Here is a 13,855-nt window from a genome sequence, read left to right on the forward strand (position 1 = left end):
GCCCAGCAGGATGCTGAGGACAGCACAAACAGCAAATGTTGGCGAAAGGTCAACTGCAGGAATCAAATAGTCCTCATATATAGAAATGACAGAAATAGAAGATAAAAGAAAAACAAGCAAAATGGTTCAGGGCAGTTAAAGGTGAAGAAAAGAAACAGAAATCATGCAGGATTATAATACTTCAGAATTTTGGGCAGCTATCCCTGAAGCCTTTGGAGCGCAGCTGGAGTCGCTTTCGCTGAAGCCAAGGAGAGTCCAGATAAGCTGTTTAAGTTTCAAAGAAACTCAAAAAACAGGGCTGAAAAGCTCCTGACTGCTGATGTTAAAGACTGGTACAGGGAGTTTCCAATCACAGGTTTTTATACTGTAAGGCAAAAGAATTTTTAAAGGGACAGACCATCTAGTTCAAACAAAGGGGGGATTGCTAAGATTTGTAAAGAATAACCAGAATAATATTAAATAGAGTTGTAAGAAATTATTACAAGAAGGAACAAAAGTCGATATAAGAATTGAGACCTGACGGAATTAAGGAACCAAATATAAAAATAAAATACGTTTATTTCTCAAAATATCTGCATTTATCTCAGGAGTTTGAGGTTTATAAATGATCAACCATCTGAAATCCACTGCCTTACGTTTAGCTTCTAAGAAGTGAGATGTAAGAGGTGCTTCCGTAACGTAACGTTCTGTAAAGGTAATGTTTCTGTGCCATTTCTCAGTTCCGCGACTGTCTCCCCCCCCCCCATCAGCCTCACCTGTGGAGCTCCTCTTCGGACGGGGAGTACTTGGCGGTGACGTCAGCCAGGTCTCCGAAAATCTGGTTGCCGTAGACGGTCAGCGAGGAGAGGAGGGCCAGCTCCTGCCAGGTGGAGCCCAGGAGACAGGTGTAGTCCTTGATGGACAGCTCGCCAAAGAAGGGCAACTTCTTGACCCAGGCGATCTGGCGGAAAAGGAGCTCATCGGCCAGGCGGCAGAGCAGCGCAAAGAGCTCCGACTGGGTCACTTTGTACCTGCGGGAGGGAGAGCGGTTAGGGGCCCAAAGCGAGTGTCGGTTATGGGCCCACCGGCCGACGTTGCATTCGCACCGTTTAATACCACCCCTCCGTGGGTTTCTTTTTCACGGGTCTGCTTTGCATTTTTTAAAGGACGCGGGTGGTGCTGTGGGTTAAATCACTGAGCCTAGGGTGGTCGGTTCGAATCCCCGTCAAGGGGCAAGCGCCCGTCACTCAGTCCCTGCTCCCGCCAACCTAGCAGATTGAAAGCACATCAAAAGTGCAAGTGGATCAATAGGTCCCGCTCCGGAGGGAAGGTAAACAGCATTTCCGTGCGCCCCCCCCCCCCCCGTGTGACAAGGCTCCCCACTGTGCTGCTCTGAGGGGGCCAACAGCGGGCAGAAAGGGGGTGCGCCACTCACACGTCTTCGATGAGCATGGGGGTGCCGAGGGGCCCCATGTCCTCGGCCGAGACCAGCTGGCTGATGAGGACAGCGGGAGCCTGGGGGTCAAGGCTCCGGGGGGGGGGCAGCAGGGCCGAGTGCGCCGGGCAGCTCTGAAGGTGCGGGAGGTATTGGTAGGGGGTGGGCCCCGGGCCCCCCAGGTATGGATCCCTGAGTGCAGCAAATCCGTTCAGCTCAACAGATCTGCTGGAATAGGAAAGGCGGGGGTTAAGAGGCAGGGGTAGGGGGGCGCAGGAAATGGAAGAGGGGGGTCCAGAGCTTCAACCATTCCATGCCATGATTAATTGTTTGATTGAATCAATATATCAACCGATACCAACGATGGCCAGACTTGGGGATGTTTTGGGACAACAATTCCCATCATCCCTGTCCTGGGAGCAGGCGATGATGGGAGTCAAACGTGGCCTTCCTGCTGTTTGGGGATTACATTGCCCATCTTCCCTGACCACTGCTCCTGGGAGCTAGGGATGATGGGAGTCAAACGTGGCCTTCCGGCTGTTTGGGGACTACATTTCCCATTATCCCTAACCACTGGTCCTACAAGCTATGGATGATGGGAGTCAAATGTGGCCTTCCGGCTGTTTGGGGACTACAATTCCAATCATCCCTGACCACTGCTCCTGGGAGCTAGGAATTATGCAAGTCAAACATGGCCCTCTAGCTGTTTGGGGATTACAATTCCCATCTTCCCTGACCACTGGTCCTACGAGCTAGGGATGATGGGAGTCAAACGTGGCCCTCTAGCTGTTTGGGGACTACAATTCCCATCTTCCCTGACCACTGCTCCTCGGAGCTAGAGATGATGGGAGTCAAACGTGGCCCTCTAGCTGTTTTGGGACTACAATTCCCACCTTCCCTGACCACTGCTCCTGGGAGCTAGGGATAATGGGAGTCAAACGTGGGATTCCGGCTGTTTGGGGACTACAATTCCCATCTTCCCTGACCACTGCTCCTGGGAGTGAGGGATTATGGGAGTCAAACGTGGGATTCCGGCTGTTTGGGGACTACAATTCCCATCTTCCCTGACCACTGCTCCTGTGAGCTAGGGATGATGGGAGTCAAACGTGGCCCTCTAGCTGTTTGAGGACTACAATTCCCATCTTCCCTGACCACTGCTCCTGGGAGCTAGGGATGATGGGGGTCAAACGTGGCCCTCTAGATGTTTGGGGACTACAATTCCCATCTTCCCTGACCACTGCTCCTGGGAGCTAGGGATGAATGATGGGAGTCAAACGTGGCCCTATAGCTGTTTGGGGACTACAATTCCCATCTTCCCTGACCACTGCTCCTGTGAGCTAGGGATGATGGGAGTCAAACGTGGCCTTCCTGTTGTTTGGGAACTACAATTCCCATCTTCCCTGACCAGTGGGCCTGGGAGCTAAGGATGATGGGAGTCAAACGTGGCCCTCTAGCTGTTTGGGGACTACAATTCCCACCTTCCCTGACCACTGGTCCTGGGAGCTAGGGATGATGGGAGTCAAACGTGGCCCTCTAGCTGTTTGGGGACTACAATTCCCATCTTCCCTGACCAGTGGGCCTGGGAGCTAAGGATGATGGGAGTCAAACGTGGCCCTCTAGCTGTTTGGGGACTACAATTCCCACCTTCCCTGACCACTGGTCCTGGAAGCTAGGGATGATGGGACTCAAACGTGGCCCTCCAGCAGTTTGGAGACTACAATTCCCATCTTCCCTGACTACCGCTCCTGGGAGCTAGGGATGATGGGAGTCAAACGTGGCCCTCTAGCTGTTTGGGGACTACAATTCCCACCTTCCCTGACCACTGCTCCTGTGAGCTAGAGATGATGGGAGTCAAACGTGGCCCTCCAGCAGTTTGGAGACTACAATTCCCATCTTCCCTGACTACCGCTCCTGGGAGCTAGGGATGATGGGAGTCAAACGTAGCCCTCAAGCTCTTTGGGGACTACAATTCCCATCTTCCTTAACCACTGCTCCTGGGAGCTTGGAATGAATGATGGGAGTCAAACGTGGCCCTCTAGCTGTTCGGGGACAACAATTCCCATCTTCCCTGACCACTGGTCCTACAAGCTAGGGATGATGGGAGTCAAATGTGGCCCTCTAGCTCTTTGGGGACTACAATTCCCATCTTCCCTGAACACTGCTCCTGGGAGCTTAAGGGTCATGGGAGTCAAACGTGGCCTTCCGGCTGTTTCGGGACTACAATTCCCATCTTCCCTGACCACTGGTCCTGGGAGCTAGGGATGATGGGAGTCAAACGTGGCCCTCTAGCTGTTTGGGGACTACAATTCCCATCTTCCCTGACCACTGGTCCTGGGAGCTAGGGATGATGGGAGTCAAACGTGGCCCTCTAGCTGTTTGGGGACTACAATTCCCATCATCCCTGACCACTGCTCCTGGGAGCTAGGAATGATTCGAGTCAAACGTGGCCCTCCAGCAGTTTGGGGACTACAATTACCATCATCCCTGACCACTGGTCCTATGAGCTAGGGATGATGGGAGTCAAACGTGGTCCTCCAGCGGTTTGGGGACTACAATTACCATCATCCCTGACCACTGGTCCTATGAGCTAGGGATGATGGGAGTCAAACATGGCCCTCCAGCAATTTGGGGACTACAATTACCATCATCACTGACCACTGGTCCTATGAGCTAGGGATGATGGGAGTCAAACATGGCCCTCCAGCGGTTTGGGGACTACAATTACCATCATCCCTGACCACTGGTCCTATGAGCTAGGGATGATTGGAGTCAAACATGGCCCTCCAGCAGTTTGATGACTACAACTCCCATCTTCCCTGACCACTGGTCCTATGAGCTAGGGATGATGGGAGTCAAACATGGCCCTCCAGCAGTTTGTGGACTACAATTCCCATCTTCCCTGACCACTGCTCCTGGGAGCTAGGGATGATGGGAGTCAAACGTGGACTTCCGGCTGTTTGGGGACTATATTTCCCATCATCTCTGACCACTGGTTCTACGAGGAAGGGATGATGGGAATCAAACGTGGCCTTCCGGCTGTTTGGGGACTACAATTCCCACCATCCCTGACCACTGCTCCTGGGAGCTAGGGATGATGGGAGTCAAACGTGGCCTTCCGGCTGTTTGGGGACTACAATTCCCACCATCCCTGACCACTGCTCCTAGGAGCTAGAGATGATGGGAGTCAAACGTGGCCTTCCGGCTGGTTGGGGACTACAATTCCCATCATCCCTGACCACTGCTCCTGGGAGCTAGGGATGATGGGAGTCAAACGTGGCCCTCTAGCTGTTTGGGGACTACAATTCCCATCTTCCCTGACCACTGGTCCTGGGAGCTAGGGATGAATGATGGGAGTCAAACGTGGCCTTCCGGCTGTTTGGGGACTACAATTCCCATCTTCCCTGACCACTGCTCCTCGGAGCTAGGAATGAATGATGGGAGTCAAACGTGGCCTTCTGGCTGTTTGGGGACTACAATTCCCATCTTCCCTGACCACTGCTCCTGGGAGCTAGGAATGATTCGAGTCAAACGTGGCCCTCCAGCAGTTTGGGGACTACAATTACCATCATCCCTGACCACTGGTACTATGAGCTAGGGATGATGGGAGTCAAACGTGTCCCTCCAGCGGTTTGGGGACTACAATTCCCATCATCCCTGACCGCTGCTCCTGGGAGCTAGGGATGATGGGAGTCAAACATGGCCCTCCAGTAGTTTGGGGACTACAATTCCCATCTTCCCTGACCACTGGTCCTATGAGCTAGGGATGATGGGAGTCAAAAATGGCCCTCCAGCAGTTTGGGGACTACAATTACCATCATCCCTGACCACTGGTCCTATGAGCTAAGGATGATGGGAGTCAAACATGGCCCTCCAGCTGTTTGGGGACTACAATTACCATCATCCCTGACCACTGGTCCTATGAGCTAGGGATGATGGGAGTCAAACATGGCCCTCCAGAAGTTTGGGGACTACAACTCCCATCTTCACTGGTCCTGGGAGCTACGGATGAGGGGAGTCAAACATGGCCTTCCTGCTCTTTCGGTATTACAATTCCCATCTGCCCTGACCACTGCTCCTGGGAGCTAGGGATGATGGGAGTCAAACGTGGACTTCCGGCTGTTTGGGGCCTACAATTCCCATCTTCCCTGACCGCTGGTCCTGGAAGTTAGGGATGATGGGAGTCAAACGTGGCCCTCTAGCTGTTTGGGTACTAAAATTCCCATCATTCCTGACCACTGCTCCTGGGAGCTGGGGATGATGGGTGTCAAACATGGCCCTCTAGATGTTTGGGGACTACAATTCCCATCTTCCCTGACCACTGCTCCTGGGAGCTTATGAGTGATGGGAGTCAAATGTGGCCCTCTAGCTGTTCGGGGACTACAATTCCCATCATCCCTGACCACTGCTCCTGGGAGCTAGGAATGATTCGAGTCAAACGTGGCCCTCCAGCAGTTTGGGGACTACAATTACCATCATCCCTGACCACTGGTCCTATGAGCTAGGGATGATGGGAGTCAAACGTGGTCCTCCAGCGGTTTGGGGACTACAATTACCATCATCCCTGACCACTGGTCCTATGAGCTAGGGATGATGGGAGTCAAACATGGCCCTCCAGCAATTTGGGGACTACAATTACCATCATCACTGACCACTGGTCCTATGAGCTAGGGATGATGGGAGTCAAACATGGCCCTCCAGCAGTTTGAGGACTACAACTCCCATCTTCCCTGACCACTGGTCCTATGAGCTAGGGATGATGGGAGTCAAACATGGCCCTCCAGCAGTTTGTGGACTACAATTACCATCGTCCCTGACCACTGGTCCTATGAGCTAAGGATGATGGGAGTCAAACATGGCCCTCCAGCTGTTTGGGGACTACAATTACCATCGTCCCTGACCACTGGTCCTATGAGCTAGGGATGATGGGAGTCAAACATGGCTCCAGCCTGGCCTCTCCCCTCTTTCTGCAGGTGGAGCCCTTCTCCTAGCGCTGACTCTTGGGGTGACTGGGAGAGGAATTTGGAGGTCTTCGATATATGGTCATGTTCATAACCGCACATACATAGATCAGCACAGGAAGACTGACCTGGAGCCATTTTGATTCCTAAACTGAGCAAATGTTCTCTCTGCAAGGTCAAAGTGGGAAAGCCTCCCCATTGTCTTTTCCTTCACAAATCCTGCCTTAAGGTTATGTCTCTGTTTGAAAAGGGTGAGCCTGTGACCTGACTCAAGAACTAAGTATTTTTCACTACAAAGGAATGGCCAGGCTCCCCAGGCAATCCAATCAAGTAACCTGCCAGACAGGAGATAAACAACAACAGGAGAGAAACAATATTCAAAGCTCTGTTTTAGTCCGCCTTTTCGGTGATGTCGGTGTGATGTATCTGAGGGGTGGTCTTAGGTTACACCCCTTCTGTGATGTATGTATGATGTTTCTGGGGGTGGTCTTGATCTTGTTGTTGTTTAGTCGTTTATTCGTGTCCGACTCTTCGTGACCCCCTGGACCGGAGCATGCCAGGCACTCCTGTCTTCCACTGCCTCCCACAGTTTGGTCAAACCTTCGAGAACACTGTCCCACCATCTCGTCCTCTGTCGTCCCCTTCTCCTTGCGCCCTCCGTCTTTCCCAACATCAGGGTCTTTTCCAGGGAGTCTTCTCTTCTCATGAGGTGGCCAAAGTCTTGGAGCCTCAGCTTTAGGATCTGTCCTTCCAGTGAGCACTCAGGGCTGATTTCTTTAAGAATGGATGCGTTTGACCTTCTTGCAGTCCATGGGACTCTCAAGAGTCTCCTCCAGCATCAGAATTCAAAAGCATCCATTCTTCGGCGATCAGCCTTCTTGATGGTCCAGCTCTCACTTCCATACATCACGACTGGGAAAACCATGGCTGTAACTACACGGACCTTTGTTGGCAAGGTGATGTCTCTGCTTTTTAAGGTCCTGATCTACAGGGTGGCAATTTCAAAAGTCTTTATAAGGCCTTGCAGACCATCTTTCTGGGTCCTTCCTCTCTCCTGCAAGTGAGGGGAGCACCCTGTTGCAACAGTTCAATCAAGGCCAAGCCTACAGGCTGCTGTTTTGCTCCAAGTAATCCTGGTTGGTGTCTTTCTTTTTTGTCCAAGGGAGCCCTCGGATTTTCCCGTTAACAAAGTGAAGCTGCGGAGGAGGCCCAGGAGGCGGTCCAAGGAGCTCCCCCTTCCACAACACCCCTGCCAGGCTGGCCTCTTGCATGTCGCCCCCTTTCCAGCAGGCGAAGCTGCAGGGGCCACTCACTTCCTGGCCCTCCAAAAATGGAGGAGGCCTTGGACCCTGGATGAGCCTGAGAGGAGCCTTGAGGGGGGCAGAGAGGGGCTCTTGCCCCTTCCCAGACTTTTCCTCCAACCATTTATTGCTACTGTTTATCAAACTTGGCCACCCTCACCTCTCCTGCAGCCCTGGAAGGAAAAAACAGACCCACAGCATGCAGTTCTTTTCAAGGCGTGTTTATTCTCCAGGTTGGCTCTGCCCCACGGGGCTTACAGTCTACAGCAGAATCTACACAGAATGGGGAGGGGGGAGCTCTGGGCTCTGGGGGGAGGGAAGGGGGGCAGGTCCTAGTCCGTATCGAGAGAGAGAGGGCCGAGGGGAACGAAAGCTGCTCTGCCTGGCCGTCTCTGCAGGGATGTTGCGGGGAAACGGGCTCCTTTTGCACCCAGGTCTCTAGAGGGGATAAACCTGGGTCTGGACTGTACCACTTCAGGTCCCCCAGAGGGGGAGGTAAAGGGACACCCAATGACCCACATTTATTTATTTTGGGGTGGGAGGGATATGCTGATTTTGCTCAAGTCAGTCTCCCCTCCTCCAAAAAGGTTCTCTCCCACAATCCCAAAGACAACACAGGCCCCCCGTCAAGAGTCTCCCAGAGCATGTGCAGAGTCAGAGTTCAGAGATGCTTTTGTTGCGATTCCTGTCCTGCGGGGGGTTCGACCAGATGACCCTCAGGGCCCCCTCCCAATTCTACACTTAAATAATTTCACAGCACGGAAGTGAGGAGGGGCAGGGACTGCCAGAAAGGGGGGCTTTTGCTATGCACAGATCCGGCCCCCTCCTTAAAATCACAGCTGTGAATCTGCAGGATGCGAAGCCAAGCAGACCCCTGACCCCAAAAAGGCAGGGGAAGGGGGCTTCCCACAAGGGACCAGTGGGGCAAGACTGGGCAGCCAAAGAGGAGGGACCCAGGAGTCCGGGGGCCTACGATCCACTTTGCTCTTTCAACGGGATCCGGAGACAGGCAACAAACCAAGCCGGGAGCCCAGAGTCCGTTACTGCAGAAAGAAGAGAAATCCGTGAGATACTGACCCGATTCAGAGAGGAAACATTAGCTGGCTGGGGGTTGCAATTGCAGGAATTGCTCCACAAGAACCCTGCGAAGTAGGCAGACTGGATCCTGCCCCCCAGCCCCCCTGCGAGCTTCATCATGGCCAGGGACTGGGGATTCAAACCCAGATCTCTCGGCCAGGGCCTAGTCTGGCCCTCTCACCACTGCACCGCACTGCCTCTCAGTGGGTGGCACAGAGATGTTTTTTTAAAAAGAATAGAAAAATGAGGAATCGAGAGAACTTGGCAGTCTTGGGCGTATCTTGGGCACTGACCTCGGATTTGGGCTTCTCCGATTTGGGTTTTTCTTCAGAAGCTGGAAAAAGGAGGATAATGAAGCAGGGAAAGGTGAATCCCGAGAAAACCCAGGGAAATGGACAGGAATACTTGAAAGCATGCAGAAAGCTGAGACGGAGACCAACATTTCTGAGCCGCTGGGCAGGGATGTTTTTAGCAGGCGACCCAAGAGAGTCTGGCCAAGGCGCCTGGTTGGTATCAAGAGGCAGAGAGTTCCAAAGAGCCTTGGAGCCGGGAGTGACCCCGAGGGTCATCTAGTCCAACCCCCCGCAAGGCAGGAATCTTGAACCCACAACCCGGAAATGAAGAGCCTCTCCCAGCTGAGCTTCTTGTACTGGCAACTGTGGGAAAGGGGAGTCAATTGGCCAGTGCCAGTTCCGCCAATCAAAGGTGTCAGGTGGTGGAGGAGAGATTTCTCAACTGCTTTTACTGTCAATATTTGCATGGTCTCAATAGATTCTGAATTGTCTCCCCCAGGAAAATATGTCTATTTTTCATTATAATAATTAGACTTGCTGGAGGCTGGGTTATTTGTTTTGGTTCTCATTTTTATCATGTACGTTGTGTTTTCATCGTGCATTTTTATGCCGCAAACTGCCCGGAGATCCAGAAAAGGAGGATGCTGTGCACATTTATAGAATCCTAGAATTGTAGAATCAGAAGGGACCCCAGGAATCTCAGCTAAAGTATCCCCTAAAATATTGACCAAATGGTAAAATAGGACCATATTGATAACAAAAATAACAGTACAGAAGGGGTGGGTGGGAACAACCTTACCCCATCGGAAGAAGGACCGCAAGACCCCCAGGAGCACAATGGCGACCAGGAACAAGCCGATGGCGTCCTCCAGGGAGGGGCCCAGGGACCCTGGGGGGGGGGAGAAGGGGCAGAGGCAGAAGGGGGGCGTCAGAGAGGGAGAAGGGGGGCGACGTCAGACCCCCACCCTGCCTTGGCCACCCAGTGCAGGTCCCAAAGCTGCACCTTCGCCCCACCCCCCATATCCTCCCCCCATGCCCGACTTGATCAGTGCCAATTCACAGAATCCTAGTTGGGAGGGCACCCCAGCGGTCATCCAGCCCAACCCCCTTCAAGGGAGGAATCCCAGCTAAATCACCCAGGACGGGCGACCCCCCAACCTCCGCCAGTCAGGAATCACACCCGCAGCCGATCTTCTGGGCCTTGCTACCCAGCCCCCAGGGGACCCCGCCACAGACCCCCAAGTGCAGACCCCCACCTGCCACATGGAGCACGACCGCCTTCTTGACCCCCACCTCGCCCAGCCCGGCGTGGCCCACATGGCAGACGTAGGAGACCCCGTGGTCCTCGGTCGGGACGGGCAGCAGGCGGGCGAAGCTGGTGAAGCTGAAGGTGCCGTCAGGAGCCTGGCGGTGCCCCGAGTCCCCGATGTCCAGGAAGCTGTCCTGGGGGGCGTCGGACTCCCTCCGCTTCCAGCTGACCGAGGCACCCAGAGGGAAGAAGCCGGAGACCTCGCAGGCCAGCTGGGGCCAGGCACTGGGGGGCACGGAGAGCGTCGTGGGGCGCAGCGTCACCTGGGGGGGGGCTCTGCAGGGCGAGAGGGAGTGAGCAGAGCGCCCCCTGCTGACAACCAGGAGCGCTGCAGGCTCCCAGCTGCCGGGAGGGGAGAGGGGGGCTCTTGGATTCCAATCCTGAGGAAGACAGGGTCCCTGTTGGCTTGACCAAGTGGCCAGGCGCTTCTTAAGGAGCCTCCCAGCCCAGGGGCAGTCTCTCTGGATCGCTTGGTTCTTAGAAGCGTAGAATCAGACAGGTGGAAGGGATCCCCAAGGGTCATCTAGCCCAACCCCTGCCAGGCAGGGATCTCAGGGCAATTTGGCCACTGCGAGGTTTAAGCACTCTCCCTATGTTCTCTTGGCGCCTCCAGGCCCAGGAGCAGTCTATCTGGATCCCTAGGGCCTGGCCGGCATTTGGCCACTGTGAGAATGCAAGATGGGACCCCCCTTTCCCCTTCCTTCCCCCCGCCCTCCCTGCGAGGGAGACCCCCCGGTCGCTCACTCACCCACCACCTGGGCGTGCAGGTGGGGCAGGTAGACGGTGCAGATGTAGGTGCCCTTGTGGCGGACGGCCACGCTCCGCAGGCACCCCCCGCGTGGCTCCGTCGAAGGCCAGCACCACCTTCCCGGCCCCCCGGAACTGATGGCGCCACTCCACCGAGAAGGCCGAGGCCGGCGCCGAGAAGCCGCAGTGCAGGACCGCCGGGCGCCCGAGGCGGGACTCCAGGCGTGGCGTCCGCGTGAAGACCGACAGCACCGCTGCGCAAGGAGGGAGGAGGGTGAGGTGAGCGGGAGAGATCCCCAGCGGTCATCTAGACCAACCCCCGTGCAAGGGAGGAATCCCAGAAGGGAAAAACAACAAACCCAGGGCTGTGTTTAGCAGATGCGGTGCCAGGCTGCAAATGTCTGCCCGATAGTGTTGGGGTGGCCGTAGCTGCGCACTGCCAGCCATTGTGGGGGGCGCAACTCTCCCCCATGCCAATGCAGGAGAGCGATCCCCCGAGAGGCCAGCGCCCTATGGGAAAGACGGCTCTGAACAAACCCACCATCTATTTGATTTATTCATTTAATTCCGTGGTTCTCAGATTTGGGGGGGACCCCCATAAACGCTCTCCCTTTCAGCCAGTGCCCTAAAAGAGGCGCCATGGTTTGGAACAACTGTTTGCACGACCCAGTAAGATGAAAGCAAGATTTGAAAGAGCAACAATTACTTGCCAAATGACTCAAAATCCACTTCAAACTACTCCAAGTAGTTCAACCCAGCAGATGCATTTGATCCAGGGATTTCTGCTTTCCGCTTGCCCCACGGTGCCCCCCACCCCCTGACCCCCAGGAGGGTGTCACCAATGACTTTGGGCACTCCCGATAACGGCTTTTCTGCCCCGCCTTCTCCTCCCAGGGGCTCCAGGCGGCCTCCCTCCCCTTCCCCCGCGCTGACCCTGCGAAGCACCGACTGGCCCTCGGTCCCTCTCTCCCCGGCTGCGGGCGCAGGGCTCTCACCGCTCGGCCGCTCCCCTTCCGCTCGCCCGGTGGGACCTGCGGTGGTGGGGACGCTGCTGACCCCATCCTGCTGCTTCCAAGGCGGGGCCTCCTCCGTGTGCAGGACGCTGCTGACCCCGAACTCGGCCTCGGGGGCCTGGATGCTGGCGATGAGGCACTTGCCCCTCTCCAGGGCGCGGGGGCAGCCCCCTCCGCCCGCCAGCCCCTCCGCCCAGGCGACAAAGTGGGACTGCGTAAGCGTTGATCTCGCAGGAGGATTCCGCCTCGCTGGCATCCCGACTCAGCCAGGGCGGGGGGGGGTGGCCGAGGCCTGACCGCCCCACAGGGCCCCAGAGGGGTCTGCCGGGGGGACAAAGCGGGGGGAGGTGAACCAGTGTCTGGGGGGGGGGGAATGATGAGCCTGGTCTCTCCACTGCCGGACCCCCCAACCTACATCGCAGGGGGTTGGAGTGGATGACCTTTGGGGTTCCCAACTCCACCCTTCTGGGTCAAACCAAAAAAACCAAGCAGCTTTGTACCTCTGAAAAGTGGAAATGTTGAGGTTAGAAACCAATCTGAAGTAGATCCAGAATAAGCATAACTAAATAAAGTTAATCCACAACAATAGGACTCCTGAGTTCTTGAGATGATTTCTTTTGTCCATTTACTGTATTTATTTTTCCCAATTGGAACTATAAAGTGGTGATTTTCTTGAGTCAAAATGAGAGTAACCCTGAACCATTTTTAGGAAAAAAAACACTGTACCTATATACCAGAGAAGCATGTATGGAACTGTAGTTGTTTGTATGTAGCAGGAACACCCCGCCAATCATTCAGTTTGTACAAACTTCACACACTCACACTCACACACGACATACGCTACGCTTCTGTTATAAATTCATAGAAAAATCAACCATACATCGGATTTGCACTGTTCTATTTTTTATTTTACTCCATATGACAAGGACTATCAAAGGGGGGTGGCTTGTCTCTGGTCAGCCATAATCCCTTCACCATCCCAGCACATCCACAGGAGCCCTGCCCAGTTGCTATGTCAACCCTGATGATCCCAGACAGAAGACCATCAGGATCACAAAGAACTTGCATATGGGAGTGGATTCAGCATGGACTGGAACAAAGGACAATGATCAGCTCTTCCCTCTGGGGGCAGGAAACTGGAAACTCCCCTCTGTCACCTGGAAGTGACTCATGGGCAGGGGGAAAGGAGGAACCTGCCAGGTGACAGGACACTCAGGTTACCACCCCCCCCTCCTTTCTGTGATGAAGGTGTGATGTTTCTGGGGGTGGGCTTGACCTGGAGGAGGGGAATTTCAAAACAGGGCGGACAGAGAGGGAGGAGCGTAGGGAGACCCCCAAGAAGGATGGCTGAGGGGACCCCCTGGGTGTGGGGGGCGGACTGAGAGGGGGGAGCGGAGGGAGACCCCCAAGAAGGAGGGCTGAGGGGACCCCCTGGGTGTGGGGGGCGGACTGAGAGGGGGGTGAAGGGAGACCCCCAAGAAGGAGGGCTGAAGGGACCCTCTGGGTGTGGTGGGCGGACTGAGGGGGGGGGTGAAGGGAGACCCCCAGGAAGGAGGGCTGAGGGGACCCCCTGGGTGTGGGGGGCGGAGGGAGACCCCCAAGAAGGAGGGCTGAGGGGACCCCCTGGGTGTGGGGGGTGGACTAAGGGGGGCGAAGGGAGACCCCCAGGAAGGAGGGCTGAGGGGACCCCCTGGGTGTGGGGGGCGGACTGACGGGGGGGCGGAGGGAGACCCCCAAGAAGGA

General features: G+C 55.1%; 2 protein-coding genes, 1 long non-coding RNA gene and 1 pseudogene across 4 annotated transcripts in view; 1 reads left to right on the forward strand and 3 right to left on the reverse strand.

Annotated features, from left to right (window-relative positions):
• The window catches only part of LOC309538104, a 249,702-nt gene that overhangs the window by 66,889 nt on the left and 168,958 nt on the right, over positions 1-13,855 (forward strand). The window lies entirely within an intron of this gene.
• LOC309537609 (uncharacterized protein) overlaps positions 1-13,855 on the reverse strand; it is a gene marked incomplete at its 3' end in the record, with an annotated part of 164,087 nt that overhangs the window by 53,508 nt on the left and 96,724 nt on the right. The window lies entirely within an intron of this gene.
• LOC309538283 (nuclear receptor subfamily 6 group A member 1-like) lies at positions 592-1,467 on the reverse strand. The gene is made up of 2 exons (XM_082233624.1): positions 1,415-1,467; positions 592-1,010 (listed from the first exon to the last, which is right to left on the reverse strand). Exons 1-2 carry the CDS (start codon positions 1,450-1,452, stop codon positions 752-754), a joined length of 297 nt encoding a protein of 98 aa, XP_082089750.1. The 5' UTR covers positions 1,453-1,467; the 3' UTR covers positions 592-751.
• Positions 7,879-12,737, reverse strand: LOC309537611 (tapasin-like; annotated as a pseudogene). Its single transcript, XR_014224536.1, has 7 exons — positions 12,697-12,737; positions 12,131-12,648; positions 11,101-11,353; positions 10,300-10,626; positions 9,843-9,932; positions 9,044-9,084; positions 7,879-8,716 (listed from the first exon to the last, which is right to left on the reverse strand). The product of XR_014224536.1 is annotated as a tapasin-like (transcript).

Source organism: Podarcis vaucheri, assembly GCF_965113315.1.
Source record: "Podarcis vaucheri genome assembly, chromosome: 7".
NCBI classification, from domain to species: domain Eukaryota; kingdom Metazoa; phylum Chordata; class Lepidosauria; order Squamata; family Lacertidae; genus Podarcis; species Podarcis vaucheri.

Bases quoted from the DNA above. Each gene is read 5' to 3' on its own strand.
- LOC309538283 (XM_082233624.1), bottom strand. From the start codon at position 1,452: ATGGGGCCCCTCGGCACCCCCATGCTCATCGAAGACGT. The intron at 1,011-1,414 runs GTGAGTGGCGCA...TCCCTCCCGCAG, and splicing joins CCCATGCTCATCGAAGACGT to GTACAAAGTGACCCAGTCGG.